The 15,215-nt window shown below is 45.5% G+C and overlaps 1 protein-coding gene across 2 annotated transcripts in view; it reads right to left on the minus strand.

Annotated features, from left to right (window-relative positions):
- The window catches only part of map3k15 (mitogen-activated protein kinase kinase kinase 15), a 40,488-nt gene extending 25,524 nt beyond the window's left edge, over positions 1 to 14,964 (minus strand). For both annotated transcript variants that reach the window (XM_075452912.1, XM_075452911.1), the window contains exons 1-3: positions 14,240 to 14,964; positions 5,967 to 6,106; positions 5,678 to 5,701 (exon numbers count right to left, since the gene is read on the minus strand). In XM_075452912.1, the coding sequence (XP_075309027.1) occupies positions 5,678 to 5,701; positions 5,967 to 6,106; positions 14,240 to 14,543 (468 nt within the window). In that variant the 5' untranslated portion in view covers positions 14,544 to 14,964. The remainder of the gene's footprint in view (positions 1 to 5,677; positions 5,702 to 5,966; positions 6,107 to 14,239) is intronic.
- Between the last annotated feature and the right edge of the window lie 251 nt (positions 14,965 to 15,215).

A 15,215-nucleotide genomic window follows, 5' to 3' on the forward strand; every position in this document is an offset into this window, starting at 1 on the left:
GAGGTCAGGGTCCATGATGTGCCGAGAGGGAACCCAAGACCTCTCTTCTGGGCCGTAACCCTCCCAGTCCACAAGATACTGAAAACCTTTCCCCCTGGGGCGAACCGCCAGAAGTTTGCGAACGGTGTAAACCGGGCCCCCACCAATGATCCGGGCGGGAGGAGGGGGTCTGGTAGGAGGGACCAATGGGCTGGTCTTGACAGGCAGAACCTCACTGACATGGAAGGAGGGGTTTACTCGAAGGGACCTGGGGAGGTTGAGTCTCACACAAACAGGGTTAATGACTGTTTGGACACAGGGAATGGACCCACAAAACGAGGGGCCAACTTACGGGTCTCTACCTTGAGAGGCAAGTGTCTTGTAGACAACCACACCCGTTGGCCGGCTTGATACGCTGGAACCGCTCTTCTCCTTCTGTCAGCGAACTTCTTATGGCTCTGGGAAGCCCTGATGAGGTTCTGGCGGGCTTGAGCCCAGATGCGCCGGCAACGACGGACCATGGCGACAGCAGACGGGACCCTGACCTCCCTCTCCAGCGCAGGAAACAGAGGGGGCTGGTATCCAAACACACACTGGAATGGAGACATGCCGAGGGAAGAGCAGGGAAGCGTGTTGTGGGCGTACTCCACCCACATGACGTACTTGCTCCAGGAGGCAGGATTCCGGGAAGCAAGGCAACGGAGCCCCTTCTCCAACTCCTGGTTTAACCGCTCCGACTGCCCATTGGTTTGAGGATGGTGGCCCGAGGTCAGACTAACGGTGGCACCCAAAAGCTGGCAGAACGCCCTCCAGAACTGTGCCACAAACTGCGGACCCCGGTCAGACAGGACATTCCTGGGAAATCCAAAAACTCGACAAACCTGAGACATGAGCACCTCTGCCGTCTCTTTGGCAGAGGGAATTTGTGACAATGGGATGAACCACACCATCTTGGAGAAACGGTCCACTACTGTAAGTACAACAGTATTACCCTCAGAGGGTGGTAATCCCGTCACAAAGTCGAGTGAAATGTCAGACCAGGGCCGCTGTGGCACAAGCAGAGGCTAAAGCAGTCCAGCACTGGGGACGCTCTTGCTCTTGTTCTGCACACAGGTTGTGCAGGCTGCCACATACTCACAGACATCATCCCTCATAGACGGCCACCAAAACCTCTCACGAACCCGGGACAGCGTTCTGCGGAAACCAGGATGACAGGAAATGAGAGAAGAGTGAGCCCAGGAAATCACAGGGCCCCGAAGATCAGGGGTGGCAAATAACTTGTTGGGTGGTACCTTAGTCGGAATCTGAATTCCCCGATTGGCTCTCTCGACCCGCTCCTCAATTCCCCAGGTAACGCAACCCAAAACATAGTTCTCGGGGATAATGGTCTCAGTAACGTTGCCCTCCCCCTTAAACAGTCTCGACAGGGCATCAGGCTTAATGTTCTTGGAGCCAGGACGGTAAGAAATAGTGAAATTAAAACGGGAGAAGAAAAGAGCCCACCTGGCCTGACGCGGGTTCAGTCTCTTAGCGGTCCTGATATATTCAATGTTCTTATGGTCGGTCCAGACCAGGAATGGTTGTTCTGCCCCCTCCAGCCAATGCCTCCACTCCTCCAAGGCCAGCTTGACAGCCAGAAGTTCTCGATCCCCAACATCATAGTTCCTCTCCGCTGACGAAAAACGTTGAGATAGGAAGGCACACGGGTGGAGCTTGTCGTCCCTCCCCGACCGCTGGGAAAGCACTGCCCCTGCTCCTAAATCAGAAGCATCGACCTCCACGACGAACTGCCGCGTGGGGTCTGGCAAAGTCAACACCGGAGCAGAGATAAAGCCACTCTTGAGTCTGAGGAAGGCGGATTCCGCCTGTGGAGACCAGAGGAATTGCACCTTGGAAGAGGTTAGAGCATGCAGAGGGGAGGCAATACGGCTGAAATTACGGATAAACTTTCTATAAAAGTTAGCAAACCCCAGGAACCGTTGGACCTCCTTTCTGGAAGTGGGTGAGGGCCACTCCTGTACTGCCCGAACCTTTTCAGGATCCATGCCAACCCTCCCCTCGGAAACAATAAACCCCAAATAAGACACAGTGGATGCATGAAATTCACATTTTTCTGCTTTGACATATAGCTGACTTTTTAGTAACTGTTCTAACACCTGTCTGACATGTCTCTTATGGGTACTTAAATCAGGTGAAAAAAATCAAAATACAGTGGAAACCGCTTATAGTGGTCACGGATATAGTAATCAACCGCTTATATAGATCAAAAGGCTTGGGACGGAATCATTTCTATACAAATGCTGTTTAAAAAATTCGTTTATAGTGATCAAGAAATCCGCTTATAATGTTCATTTTTGGCCATTTTATTAATGTAAACATGTGCAAAAATAATTTTAAAACTACGTGTAGCTATTTTATTTTTTACTCCCTTGATTCCTTTCTGGACGTCTGCTTCTGCCTCGCTAGCTAACGTAACGAGTTGACACCGGGCAGCAAGCGCGCGAATCATGGCTGGAAAAAGGAAGTCATGGAGGAGCATGTGTTTCGAGCATGGGTGCTGGAGAGCGGATTGAATGCGCGTGTGACCGCTGGAAGCTCCAGGCTGGTTCTTGTAAGATGGGAGGCCGGTGTTCATTCGATTTCTCCTACTTGTCGAGAATTGCTACTTTGTGGTTTTGCGCATACACCAAGCCGATTTTCTAAGTTTCGTTTTCACGCCAAGTAGCACAAATCGACAGAACACCGGCACGGAGGAGCATAGATCCGAGCAGGGGTGCTGAGAGGCGGATTGAATTCAAACTTTATTTTCTGACTTGTAAGAAAAAAAATGCACCGGCGGCACAGCAGAGAATAAGTTACGTACTGTATTTGAGTTAGCCTACAGTAGATCTGCGCACTGCGCAGTACTGTAATTAAACTTGCATGATAATAAAATTCAGTAAATGCTGAAGCTATCCGTTTCATTTAATTTTTCTCATTGAAAAACGATACAAATGGCATTTAGATAATATTCTGCATAAAAAATAAGTGAAATACCTGTACTGTAATACAAATTCGGTTTTAGTAATCAACCGCTTATAGTGTTCAAATTGGCTCTGGACCAACGTGATCACTATAAGCGGTTTCCACTGTATCATCAAGATACACAAAAACGAACTTGTTCAAATAATCCCGAAGAACATCCTTAACCAATGACTGAAACACAGCAGGAGCATTAGTGAGTCCAAAAGGCATAACTAAATATTCGTAATGTCCTGTGAGGGTGTTAAAAGCAGTCTTCCACTCATCCCCCTCCTTGATGCGAACAAGATGGTAGGCGTTACGCAGATCTAATTTGGTAAATACCTTGGCTCCCTTGGCTCAAACCCAGAGGTGATGAGAGGAAGAAGGTACCTGTTTTTAACTGTGATGTCGTTGAGTCCACGGTAATCAATGCAGGGCCGTAGAGTCTTGTCCCTCTTCCCCACAAAGAAGAAGCCCGCTCCGGCAGGTGAAGACGACGGCCGGATAATCCCAGACTTGAGCGCGGAACCGATGTAATCCTCCATGGTCTGACGTTCAGGTCCCGTCAGGGAGTACAGACGACCACGAGGAGGTGAGGTGCCAGGAAGCAATTCTATTGAACAGTCATATGGACGGTGAGGAGGAAGGGAAGTGGCTCTTGTTTTGTTGAATACCTGCTTAAGGTCCAGGTAGCAGGAGGGCACAGATGACAGGTCCGGAAACTCCTCGTCGGCATCCTCAGGTAAGGAGAGACCTCCCTTCCCGTCGGACTCTGCTGGCCTCGAAAAACACTGCGTATCACAGTTTGTTAGCCCACGACAGGATCGTGCCGGAGGACCAGTCAATATGAGGATTGTGAAGGGTTAACCAGGGAAGTGAGTGTTGGGGAGCATCAAAAACATGGAAAGTAATCCGCTCCGTGTGAGAATCAGAGAAGGTTAGGGTCACAGGAGAGGTGCAGTGAGTCACAATGTACATAACGTGCCCATCTAAGGCGGTGGCCGGCACGGGAGAGTCTAGAGGAACAAACGAGAGATTAAGTTTCTTGGCTAAATTACCATCCATCAGGTTAGCATCAGCACCAGAGTCAATGAGAACAGATTGAGGAATGGTTATAGTATCAGAGGAGAGAGTCACTTGGGAGAAATGACGGATAGACTTCTCTCTACTGGAAGAGCTACATACCCTCACTGAAGCCTGATGAGTCGACCCACTGCGCCGTATGGGGCAGTTAGCCAGGAAATGCCCCATCTGAGCACAGTAGATGCACCTTTCCTCGTTGCGTCTACGGAGACGTTCCTCAGGAGAGAGTCGGGTGCGTCCGATCTGCATAGGCTCCGACGTGTCACTGCTGGCGGTGGTCGTAGGTGGGAGAACGGACGCGGATGCATGTCGAGGTGGAGAGCTCCGGGATGAATGGGCGGCGGGGGTACCGGCCCGGGAGGAAACCCCTGGTCCGGTCGCGATCCAACATTCTCTTATCAATTTTAGCAGCCAGAGAAATTAATGCGTCTAACTCAGTGGGTAAATCTAAAGGTGTTAATGAGTCCTTGATGCGGTCAGAAAGACCATTAAAGAAGGCATCCCCCAACGCGAGCTGATTCCAACCACTGTCGGCTGCTAATGTTCGAAACTCGACAGCAAAGTCCATAACACTGCGTCTCCCTTGACCCAAAGAAACTAGAGCTTTAGCAGCCTCACGACCGGGAATAACAGTCTGAAAAATCTGAGTGAACGTCTTCTCAAATAATGGCAGAGAGCTACAAATGGCTGACCGGCGATTCCACTCGGCCGTGGCCCAGTCCTGGGCCCGCCCGGACAAAAAGGAAATCATGTAGGCTATCTTGCTGCGATCGGAGGTGAATGCTGCTGCATTAAACTCAAAATGAAGCTCACATTGAGTCAGAAAGGGTCTGCAGTCGCCAGACTCACCGGAGAACCTTTCGGGGTTGGATAGCTGTAAGTGAGCCAGTTCCGGGGAGGTGCGCGGGCCACCGCGTTCCGGCTGAAGGAGCACGGTGGGTTCCCCTTGCTGCTGACCGACCCTCAAGTCGCTTAGTTGGGTAGACAATGTGGCAAACGCCGCTTCTTGGCGTTTGTTGGAGTCGGCTAGCTCTTGCCTTAAGGAGGCCATCTGATCCTCCTGCATGCGGAGCCACTGGGCTTTGGTCTTCAGCGCCTCCCGGAAAGAATCTGGTACTGCGGGGTCCAAGGTTCTGGTCAGATTGTACTGTCACGACCTGACAAACAGTGGACCCACAGAGCAGACCAGAGGCAGACGAGGTAGACGTAAAAGGAGTTTATTCCAAGTCGGTACACGGGAAGGCAGTCAGTAAGGCAAAGGTACAAAATCGCTAGGCAAAAGGGGTAATCCAGAAAAACGGGCAAGGAGTCGGAATAACCAGAAATGCAATCAATATCTCGAGAAGTAGAACGCCGGAAAGCTAGCAAAATGCACAGACAATCTGACAAAGACACACTGGGGAGCAAAGGTATAAATAAACAGAACATAGGTGAAAACAATGGGCAATCAGACACAACGGGAGTCAAGAAACCTAAAATGACGCACAACAGGAAGTGAAGGAAAATAAAACAGGAAGCAGACAGGACTATCAAAATAAACCATGAACAGATAACACAGACCCTGACAAAATCACTGTGAACCACACACACAAACACACATACAGAAACTCACTGTGTTTTTCTGTGCCACCATGTCCTGTAAGAAAATTAAAGAAAGAGCATGTGATGGATTTAAGACTCTGCAACACAGCTACAAAGTGTATTTCAAACAGCTTGCAGGACTGACTGTACCCACACACGCACACACACACACACACACACACACACACACACACACACACACACACAGGAGTCTGTAAATAACTTGGTGGTTCACTTTGTTCTTAGGCAGTATGAAGGAATGGCATCCTCGAACTCTGATTACACTGACGAGTGACTCAGAGAGGCGTGTGCATGTGTACCTTCAATGACTGGGCAGTGTCGGGGTCGGTGTCGTTGTACAGGATGACGTTGTTGGCCATGTCGAAGCTCTCCCGTACACCCAGGTGGTAAAACAAGGAGGGCTGCCGGAACACATCGCTCATGTCCACAACTGCAATGTCTGGAAAGAGGAAGCGACGGCGGCCAAAAGCATAAACAGAGGTCTCAAAGTTCATAATCTCACAGCTTAACACATTGACTCCCAAGTCACGTAAAACTACGTTTTTACTGCCCATGCGTTGGCTCCCAAATGGTAAAAATACGTTTTTACGTTTTTTTTATGGATTCTGAATCTTTACAATCTAATGCACATTCTGTGTGATTTTTATAATTATGTGATGAACAGAACTGACAGAGATGGCAGTCAAAAACTGGTGTCATCATCTGGACATTTTGATCATTACGCCAATGGCTTTGCGTCAACTCAAGAACAATTTTGATAGCGCTGCATTGATTATTGTGCATTTCCGCATTTTGTCCAATCGCACGTGTCGGTTTCCAGAGGGTGACGGTAAAGTAACATAAACAAACAACAAGAAGGAGAAGAAGACACGCGACAAGTCTAAGGAGGCGGTCTTATGAACAGGTTAGCTTTGCAACATGCGACACGACACAAATCCTCTGACCCGGATATGTAAGTATCTAAAGTGCGCACGTTTCACAAAAGCCCCGATATCTCAGTTTGTTGTTGATTTTGGTGGATACCCGCCTTGGTTTAGCTAAGGATAGCTCGCTAATGGCGGCACCTAGAGACGCGCAGTTTTGACCCACAAAGAGTTTAAAGTCTCAGCTTTCAAACGAGCCACAGCATGTTTCAGTGGCCCTATCACATAATATGCTGTGAATGTACAAAAAACGTCAAAAAATGGTTTTGAACGCTGGGATTCTACGACATAATTCCGTAAACACCGCCGGTATTCAATGTGTTAAGATTGAAGAGACACTTGAACCCGGGATAGCTCGAGCTGTTTAAACAGCAAAAATAGAAAATACCTGGAAGCACAAGCAGCTTCCAGTTTCCTGCAGGACTATGAAGGCCCACTGCTTTGTACAAAACCAAAAGCGAAAAGCAAATTCCAAGGCACGCTGTTTCATGTGAATACTTGAAGAATTCCACGTGATTGGATGATATCTGTGTGTGCAGACACAGTGTGAGGACCAGAAGAACTGCATTTTTCAGCTTCAGTTACATCTCGAGCCAGCAAGTACAGCACTTACAGCAAGCTTGGATAAAATGTTTCTTCTTAGACTCTGATGGTCGTGTAGTAATGGTGCTGTTACAAAGAGCTTGTCCAAACAGTGGATAACATAATTATTTTCTATGAAAAAGCAGGAGCATCTTACTTCTAGCACCATCTCGCTGTTGACATTTAAAGTTCAGAAAAATGTCTCAATAACTTTTCGATTGAGACTTTGAATTGATTTACGGTCCCCAGAGGATGAATGCTATTGATTCTGGTGACCTTTCAGCATCACTAACAGTTAAAGGTTTGCTCCCGTCGACTAAAATATCTCTACTCTGACACTCTACTCTTCGTGGTTCTCTGAGAATGAATCCTGATGACTTAGGTGGGGTCTTGACTTTTTGTAATGTCACCTCCAAGTAAAGCTTTCCTTTATCCAGGGACAGTTTGGTCTTCACTGATCAAATGAACTGACATTACAATTTGTAAAGATATTCGTGGCTCACAGATGGTGAATGCCAATGATTTTCAAGACGCCTCAGCATTTCTAAGAACCCCTTGCAAGTAACTTTTTCTCTTATAAAGAAAAGTATGTCTGCAATGCCCCCATGAATTGGCTGCAGATTCTGCAAAGTTGGGATTAGTTACCAGAAGACAATTTCTATTGCCTTGTTAATACTTTGGCTGTTAACATTGTTGTGAAATGTCTTCACATTTGGAAGGCCTGGTATCAAATTGACAATTGTGTTTTCATTCACCAGCCTATAAACTCTAAGGAAATCTTTTTGAAAGGCCTCAAAACGTGAATGAAAAGCAAAAAATTTTCATTGATTGGTGTGAGGCATTTAAACAGGCTGTGTAGTGGCACCAGTGTGGCGGTTTAGGCGGCAGTGCCTGTGTCTGTATTATCTTAACCAGAAGCAAACCTCAACAAGGAAAAACAACAGCTGCGGTGGACATCCACAAAAGGAAAACAGAGAGAGACTTTCTTCAGTAGTTACTTTCATCTCTGGAAATATTTGTGATATATTATCTGGTTAGACGCCGGCCAGTCATGTGAGTCTAAAGTTTGCCAAATCAGACCGGAAACAGATGGTGAGTTCCATCAATTCAATCTTTACAAGGTCGGCCATAATTTGCAAAAGTCGTTTCCATTCAGGCTCTTTTGAGGATAAACCAGAACGTTTTGACTAAGCATGAAGAAGAGGCTGTCAACCAAAAGATATAGTGCACAGGATTAGAAAGGCAGGTAAGCATTTGTTAAAGACCACCTTATTGTGTCCTTATTCATTTAGATGGGCAACTGGTCATAATAACTCAAAATAATTGTCCAATTGTTTCTAAGATGGCTGCTGACTGTTGAAATCTGTCTAGAAAAACTTCATTTCCACCCACCGCACCTGATCTGGAGTAACTCAGCTGGTTGCAAAACCATTTCACCATCTATATCCAGATATCTTGAGCATTTAAATAACCCTTATTTAGTCTGGCTGACCACTCAAAGCACATTTTTAGTATCTGAGGCAAATAAACTTTGAGATGTGGACTTGGGAAGTTCCACTTGTGATGGTAAATGTAGGTACAAGAAAACCAAAAACACAGATTTACTTCAGTCCAACTAAACCAAGTATGGATGTAAAATATTCAAATACATAAATAGTATGTAATATATTTCCATCTGAATACATTTTTTCCTTTTTTGTCAATTAAGATAAAATCCACATACTAATAATGTTGTTTGCAGTTCTCAAAAAACATCTTTTTGCTTATTAATGTATCTATTCTGTCGTATTGAAGTCAGTACAATCCTCCACGAGTTTTCTCTTTGGGATTCCCTACATGTCTGCAATCACTTTAACAGGAATCCATCCGGTGTTTGCATTCTTTACATGTCATGGCAGGAAAAGCTCAGGTGTAATTAAAGCATCAACAATAACTGGAAGGTTCTGTATCATTGCTCACTATGAAATACGAGTCTGTGTTTCACCTGGTCTGACAAGTTGAACGCCTTGTCAGAGCCACCAGGCCTGGGAATTTGTGCAACTCAAGCTTCTGTCTATGACCATGTTGTCTGCAGCAGAGGTGTGAGCAACATCCCATGGTAAAAATAGCTGGCAATTAAATGCTTTCAAGAGAAGCTCTGGTTTCGCTGCACTGATCCAAGAGGGAGCTATAAAAAGTGTCTTTTTTACATGATGAAAACGATAAATCAGATTAATGAAAACTAGCTGTGAAACAGAGACAACTTTTAAATCTGAGTAAATATACTGTTTGGGGTTACGTAGGTCACACTATTTTCTAGTTATTAGTAACAATAGACAGTTAAATTGAAAAACAATTACACATCATCATGTTAGAGAGATAAAGTAAAGGGTAAAGGTCAATTGGTGCTGTTTGGGATAACAATACAATATTCTGCTGCTGCTTATAGTTTTCATTATGAAAGATGTTTTTCTAAAGACAGGAAAAATAATTTGCTGGGGGGTAACTGTGGGGTGATCACTGATCTAAATATCAGTTCTAAGTTATACTCTGAAACTTTAACAATCAGCATTTAAAATAAAACCTGAAAAGGTGTAAAAATATGTTATGCTTTATCTTTTGTGCTGTAAAATTGAGCAAAAAAGGACAAAACAACACTTTTTACATCACTTCCTTGAAGGTAAACACAAGAAACTTGTGCTAAAGGAAAAAAAATGGACCAGAATAATTCCCTATACTCCCTATAGAGATCAGTGAGCAATGCTGACCAACATGTCATTGGGTCATCAGGTGGGAACCTCCTTTCATCAGTGTTTCGTCTAGTTGGGCCCACGACACCTCCAGGAGGCTAGATAATGACCACTGGCATCCCAGAGTCACCCCCCTAATGCCAGCCAACACTGCTTCTCACACCACAATAACTATCTTGTACAGCCACAAGCTACCTCAGCTTCTCACCAACTGCACACCAGTCACAGCGGGGTGGGGATGCAAACCATGGTTCAGGTAGGGGGTAATGAAAATATAGAGGGTGCCAGAGGTGGAGGCAGGACAAGACACACTAGCAAATTCAGCAGACAAACTCACCTAAACAGTCCTAATATCACTAAAAATGCCAGCAAAAACAAAGCCATACAACTCACTCAAAGCCAACTCACCCAAAATGGCCGCCTCGTTTCAAAAGGCTCACATGGGCCGCACACTCCACTTAACCCTTTAGGCGCCAAGATTGTTTTTTGAAAATACTGGATTTTGACATTAATATTTCAAAAGCTGGTGGCTGAAAGGGGGTTAAAGATAGATGCCTACTGTACATTAGAAAAATGTTGCCCATGATCCATAGTTTATGTGGGGCATGAAATTATTGATCTAATTTGCATATTATGACGTCATCAGGTGGCAGCCATTTTGAATCTCATTATGTTCAGGAAATATTGGAATTGAGTGATTATGAACTTGTTTTTTTAAAACTTTTTTTTCTTTTTGTCTTTTTATCATCATCTATAATGATCAGGGAACAGGAAAGCAACAATAAAACAGAATAATGTAGTAAAATATTACTATATCATCATTACCATATAGTAGGAAAACGCATGCGGAAAGTTGCCTATATTTTTTCAGGAAATGGTGGATATTGACTTGATGTTTGAACTTATTTTCATTTTTCTGTCTTTTACCATCATTCATAAGGAGGAAACCAACAATAAAACAGGAGAAAGTGGTAAAATACCGTCATCATTACCATAGGGTAGGAAAACACATGCAAGAAGTGGAAGACATTGAATTGTCACGGAAACCAGTGTCGCTCTGCTTAGTTCTTATACGCTTGCGCACACATGTATTTCCGTGAACAGATGACGGCATAGTCAGGCGCTTCGTGTCATGCCAAGCACAAGCCAGGAGTTTGCCCTTCCTTATAAAGACTGGGTCATCCCCCTTTCTCAGAGACAACTCTGTCCTTCTGAGGCACCTGGGCATGCCCCGCCTTGCACAGTTCAGTGTGCCACACAAACCAGTGTCTGCCCCTGCCAGCTCATTAGCAATGGCAGGCGAGGTATAATACGAGTCCATGTATACCCAGCCACTATCATCGGTGACATCTCTGCCAACATGTCGTCTCCCCTTTCCACGCACACGAGGAGTGCAGCGGCTACTCGCCGCGGTGCCATCCACTGGACGGCTAATGCTACGGCCTCTCACTCCCCTGCTGCCACGACCAACACCTCTCCTACGGACACTACGGCCACGCTCGCCACTGCCACCCACCCCGTAAAAGCCAGAGAAAGGGACAGAAGGAGTATGTATGTGTTTGTGCTTGAACATTGTGTGATCCGATGTCAGGATCATTGCGCTGACGGATAGGCGCGCCGCGGCTAGCCGCACCACCGGGGGCTGGGTGGAGAGAGCGCATGCTAGAGATACCAGACCCACTTCTCCCACCCCTGATTCCTCGACCAACACCTCTACGGACACTGCGACCGCATTCCCCACTACCACCCACTCCATTGAGGTTGGATAACGGCACCGAATGAGTTGGAGTGTGTGTGTGTGCTTGGAGAACAGCCTCGCTTCGCATGCCGGCACCACTGCCTTCGGAAGTTTCACCGTGGGAAGCGGTACAAAATGACGTGAGCTTGGTCTTGTTTGAAAGGGTAACATGTTTGCCAACTAGTGGTAGGAGGACTGAACACCTTAAAGCCCGTTTATTTTATCTACAGACTGTTTTGTTTATGCTGACGTCATGTCGCAATTCTGCGACTTTGGCGGTTAGAGGGTTAAATATCTTGAACTTCTTCTTTGCTTTTCCAAAAGTCTGTTTACCCTAAGTGCTCCCCCTGATGGGCCCCCAGCTGCTATTGCTTCTTCTAATCCAAATCCACTGGCTGGATTTTACTGCCTCATCTAACACTTCCTTCACTATTTTCCTCACATTCTGTCCACTTACACCCAGCTCCCTCAACAATGAGACAACAGACTTTGCAACAAATCCTCTACATCCTACTTCCACTGGACAGATTCTAACTTTCCATCCTCGCTGCTCTGCTTCTGCCCCCAACACCACATATCTAAGCTTTTTCCTTTCATATGCTTCTGCTACTAATTCCTCCCAAGGAACAGTCAGCTTTATGAAATAGACTCTCTACTCCTAGACCACAAGACTATATCAGGCCTTAGATTTGTAGAGGCTATCTCCTGGGGAACAACAAGCTTATTTCCTAAATCTACCTGCATCTCCCAATCACAAGCATCCTCCAAGCTGCCGTGCCTCCTTATCGTCTTATTAACTTTCTCCCCCTCTTGAACAAACTGAATTGCAACTCTCTTCACCTTAGACTCTCCTAAGTTTACCTGCCTTCGTTTATCTTCAATACCTGCAGCTAAACTTCTTAATACTTGGTCATGTCGCCATGGTTTCAGAAGTTGGTGGCGTGACGGTCGTAGGGACGTGTCACCATGCCATGGTTGATAGTATGTTTAGAGAATACACTGAGATGGTCTAATGCTTAAATATATGGTATTTACCTCTGATATTTATGTGTTCATATAAGTCAGCTAAGCTCCAGAAAGTCTAAGAGACCCTTTAAAAAGCCATAAGTTGAGACATGCAGACAGACGTGTTGCTCTGTCTGCACGTCTATCATAAAAATAAATGGTTTTCTTTGTTCGAAATCTTTGGCATGCAAGTTGTATGACAGTAAGAACATTCTCAACTCAAGACGGTTGTCTCCTGACTCTTGTTTTACTGTGAATTTTGGTCCTGAAGACATCAGAATATCTGCCCATAGAAACCTTCCTGACAAACATGAAAAATGCTCACAAAGCTTTTCCAGAAAAAAAAAAATTATAGTGTTTTATTGTGTATTTGAATGCCGAACCTTGGTGTTTTACAAACTTTAACCAATTAATTTTATTAGCAAACAACCGCAGTAGAGTGAAGGAAGTAGAAATCAAAACTGATAGTAAAAGATGAAAAAAAGGAAGTGAAAACATCCTCTCAAAGCTGGGCTTTAACATGAGTCAAAAGCTTGCATGTCGGATATCTTTCCCTCCGACCTTCTTACACTGTTCGTGCTACTTGTTGATAACCAAGCACCATTGAATGGTGTATTCCTGTCACTGTTTACAACTGCAGCAGCACAGAAGGTTTAATGGACACAAACAGCTGTAGAGCAGTTCTCTGTGTGCTGATGAAGTTGATGAAAAAGGATACCCGTGCATTGAAAATCAACACAAGGGGCTCGGTAAGTGACGAGTTGGGAATGAGAATGTGCTGTAAAAGACAGGACCTGCACTGTAATTTAGTGATTTGATATTTCTTTTGGTACATCTACTCAAGTAGGCTAATGGGTTTGGAGTTTTTCATCCACGACCAACATTACATCCTTCATGGACACTTGTGCTTAAAATAGTGCAGCCAAGGTTGCAGGAGCAATAAAAACACTGTGTCCTGCAGATGGGGCAATGTTTGAAAGCAAGAAATATAAGATTTATAACATGCAGAACGTATTGTTTGTTGGGATACACAATATTGTACTTCTGCCGATAATTTCTCAGTCATTGGGAAGAAAAAAAACACCTTTCATTTAATGGCATGCTGTATTGACTGGACTGTGCAAAAGTCCCGAACCAGCGCTCATTTCCCTCAAAACTGGAAAACCATTGCTCAAGACCACAGTATTTGTGTCTTTATAACATCTTTGAGCAAAACTTGAGACTTCATTCTCCACCAGCAAGCTTAAAAGATCCTTTCCCAGCGTTATATTCGCCGAAACCAGACTGAATTTGACCATATCTGCATGACATGTTCATATATCTTTCTTTTACTGATGTCAAATAATTTCCGAGCATTTTTTACCCCGATACAAATGACATACAGAAACTCTGGCGTATCCCACATTTGATGCACCATGTAAACTACGTAAAGTCTTTAAAGTTACTGTGCTGCCTGCATACCAGAGCAACTCGTGTCTTCTGAGTGACACTCATGTGTCTATAAACACAAAAATTAGTTTCGATTTGCCCGAACAGCAGGTATCATGACATCAGTTCTTTTTAATTCAAACCATGCTGCCCGGGCTGTAACTCACCTGCATCATAGAAGCTGTCCAGCACTGATGTTTCTCCGAAGTCCAGCCTTCCGAAGGTGACGGTGGTGAGCAGCGCGCTCTCCGCGTCGCAAGCCCTCTGGAGACACTGCAGGGCTCCGGACTCCGGACTGCTGGCCATCACCGACTTCAGCCCGTCATTCAGGACGTAAACCACGCGCAGGGAGCGCTGCTTGGCCGCCGGGCAGGGGCTGGACACCTCGCACCTCTCCCGCTCCACCACGCACACTGCAGGGGAGTGCTCTCCAACCATGTCGGTGGCCTGCGCGCTCTGCCCCGTTTCCATAGCGAACAGCTGGGAACTAGTGACTCTGCTTTATTGACCGCCTTCCCTCTCCGCTTGCTGTCCGCCTCTCCACCCTCTTTATTCTGTCTGCTCCCCCGTCTTGTCCTCCTCTTGCTCACTGGTTACGCACCTGTCGTCGCTGAGTTTGTCCTCCCGCATCTCCGCCTCATTAACTCACATCAGCTGCCGATTATCTCGCACCAAGACGTCTGATTTACCGAGACTGGATCCGACCAGATCAGATAGATAGGTGGAGAAGTGGAGGAGGGTTTGGAAGAAAAAAAAATGCACCAAGTAGTGAAATAATTCTTTGGCTGACAACTTTGTCTGGTTAAAAGTTTCCAAGTGGTAGATAGATGGCTGACAAACAGCTCCTGGCCAAGTATGAAATGTTATCGCTGTGTCTCTAGTTGTCTAAATATATAACTGTCCTTCTGGTCCATTCCTAGCCACTGCACAGCAGCCAAGTTATTATCAGCTGTTTTCCAACGGCAAAGAAATTCAGCACAGGGATGAGGTGATTATCTACTTTTCCTAATCGCATTCTCCCTGAAAATGTTTATGTTTCTCCCTTTTTTTCTAAATCTATAGCCAACGCTTTTTAGTTTTGCAGTTCCCCAAGCCCGCAGATAAGTAGGGCTGTTGGCACAAGGGAATAGCCCACTCTCTGTT

The sequence above is a fragment of the Odontesthes bonariensis genome, chromosome 20, assembly GCF_027942865.1.
Source record: "Odontesthes bonariensis isolate fOdoBon6 chromosome 20, fOdoBon6.hap1, whole genome shotgun sequence".
Classification (NCBI taxonomy): Eukaryota; Metazoa; Chordata; class Actinopteri; order Atheriniformes; family Atherinopsidae; genus Odontesthes; species Odontesthes bonariensis.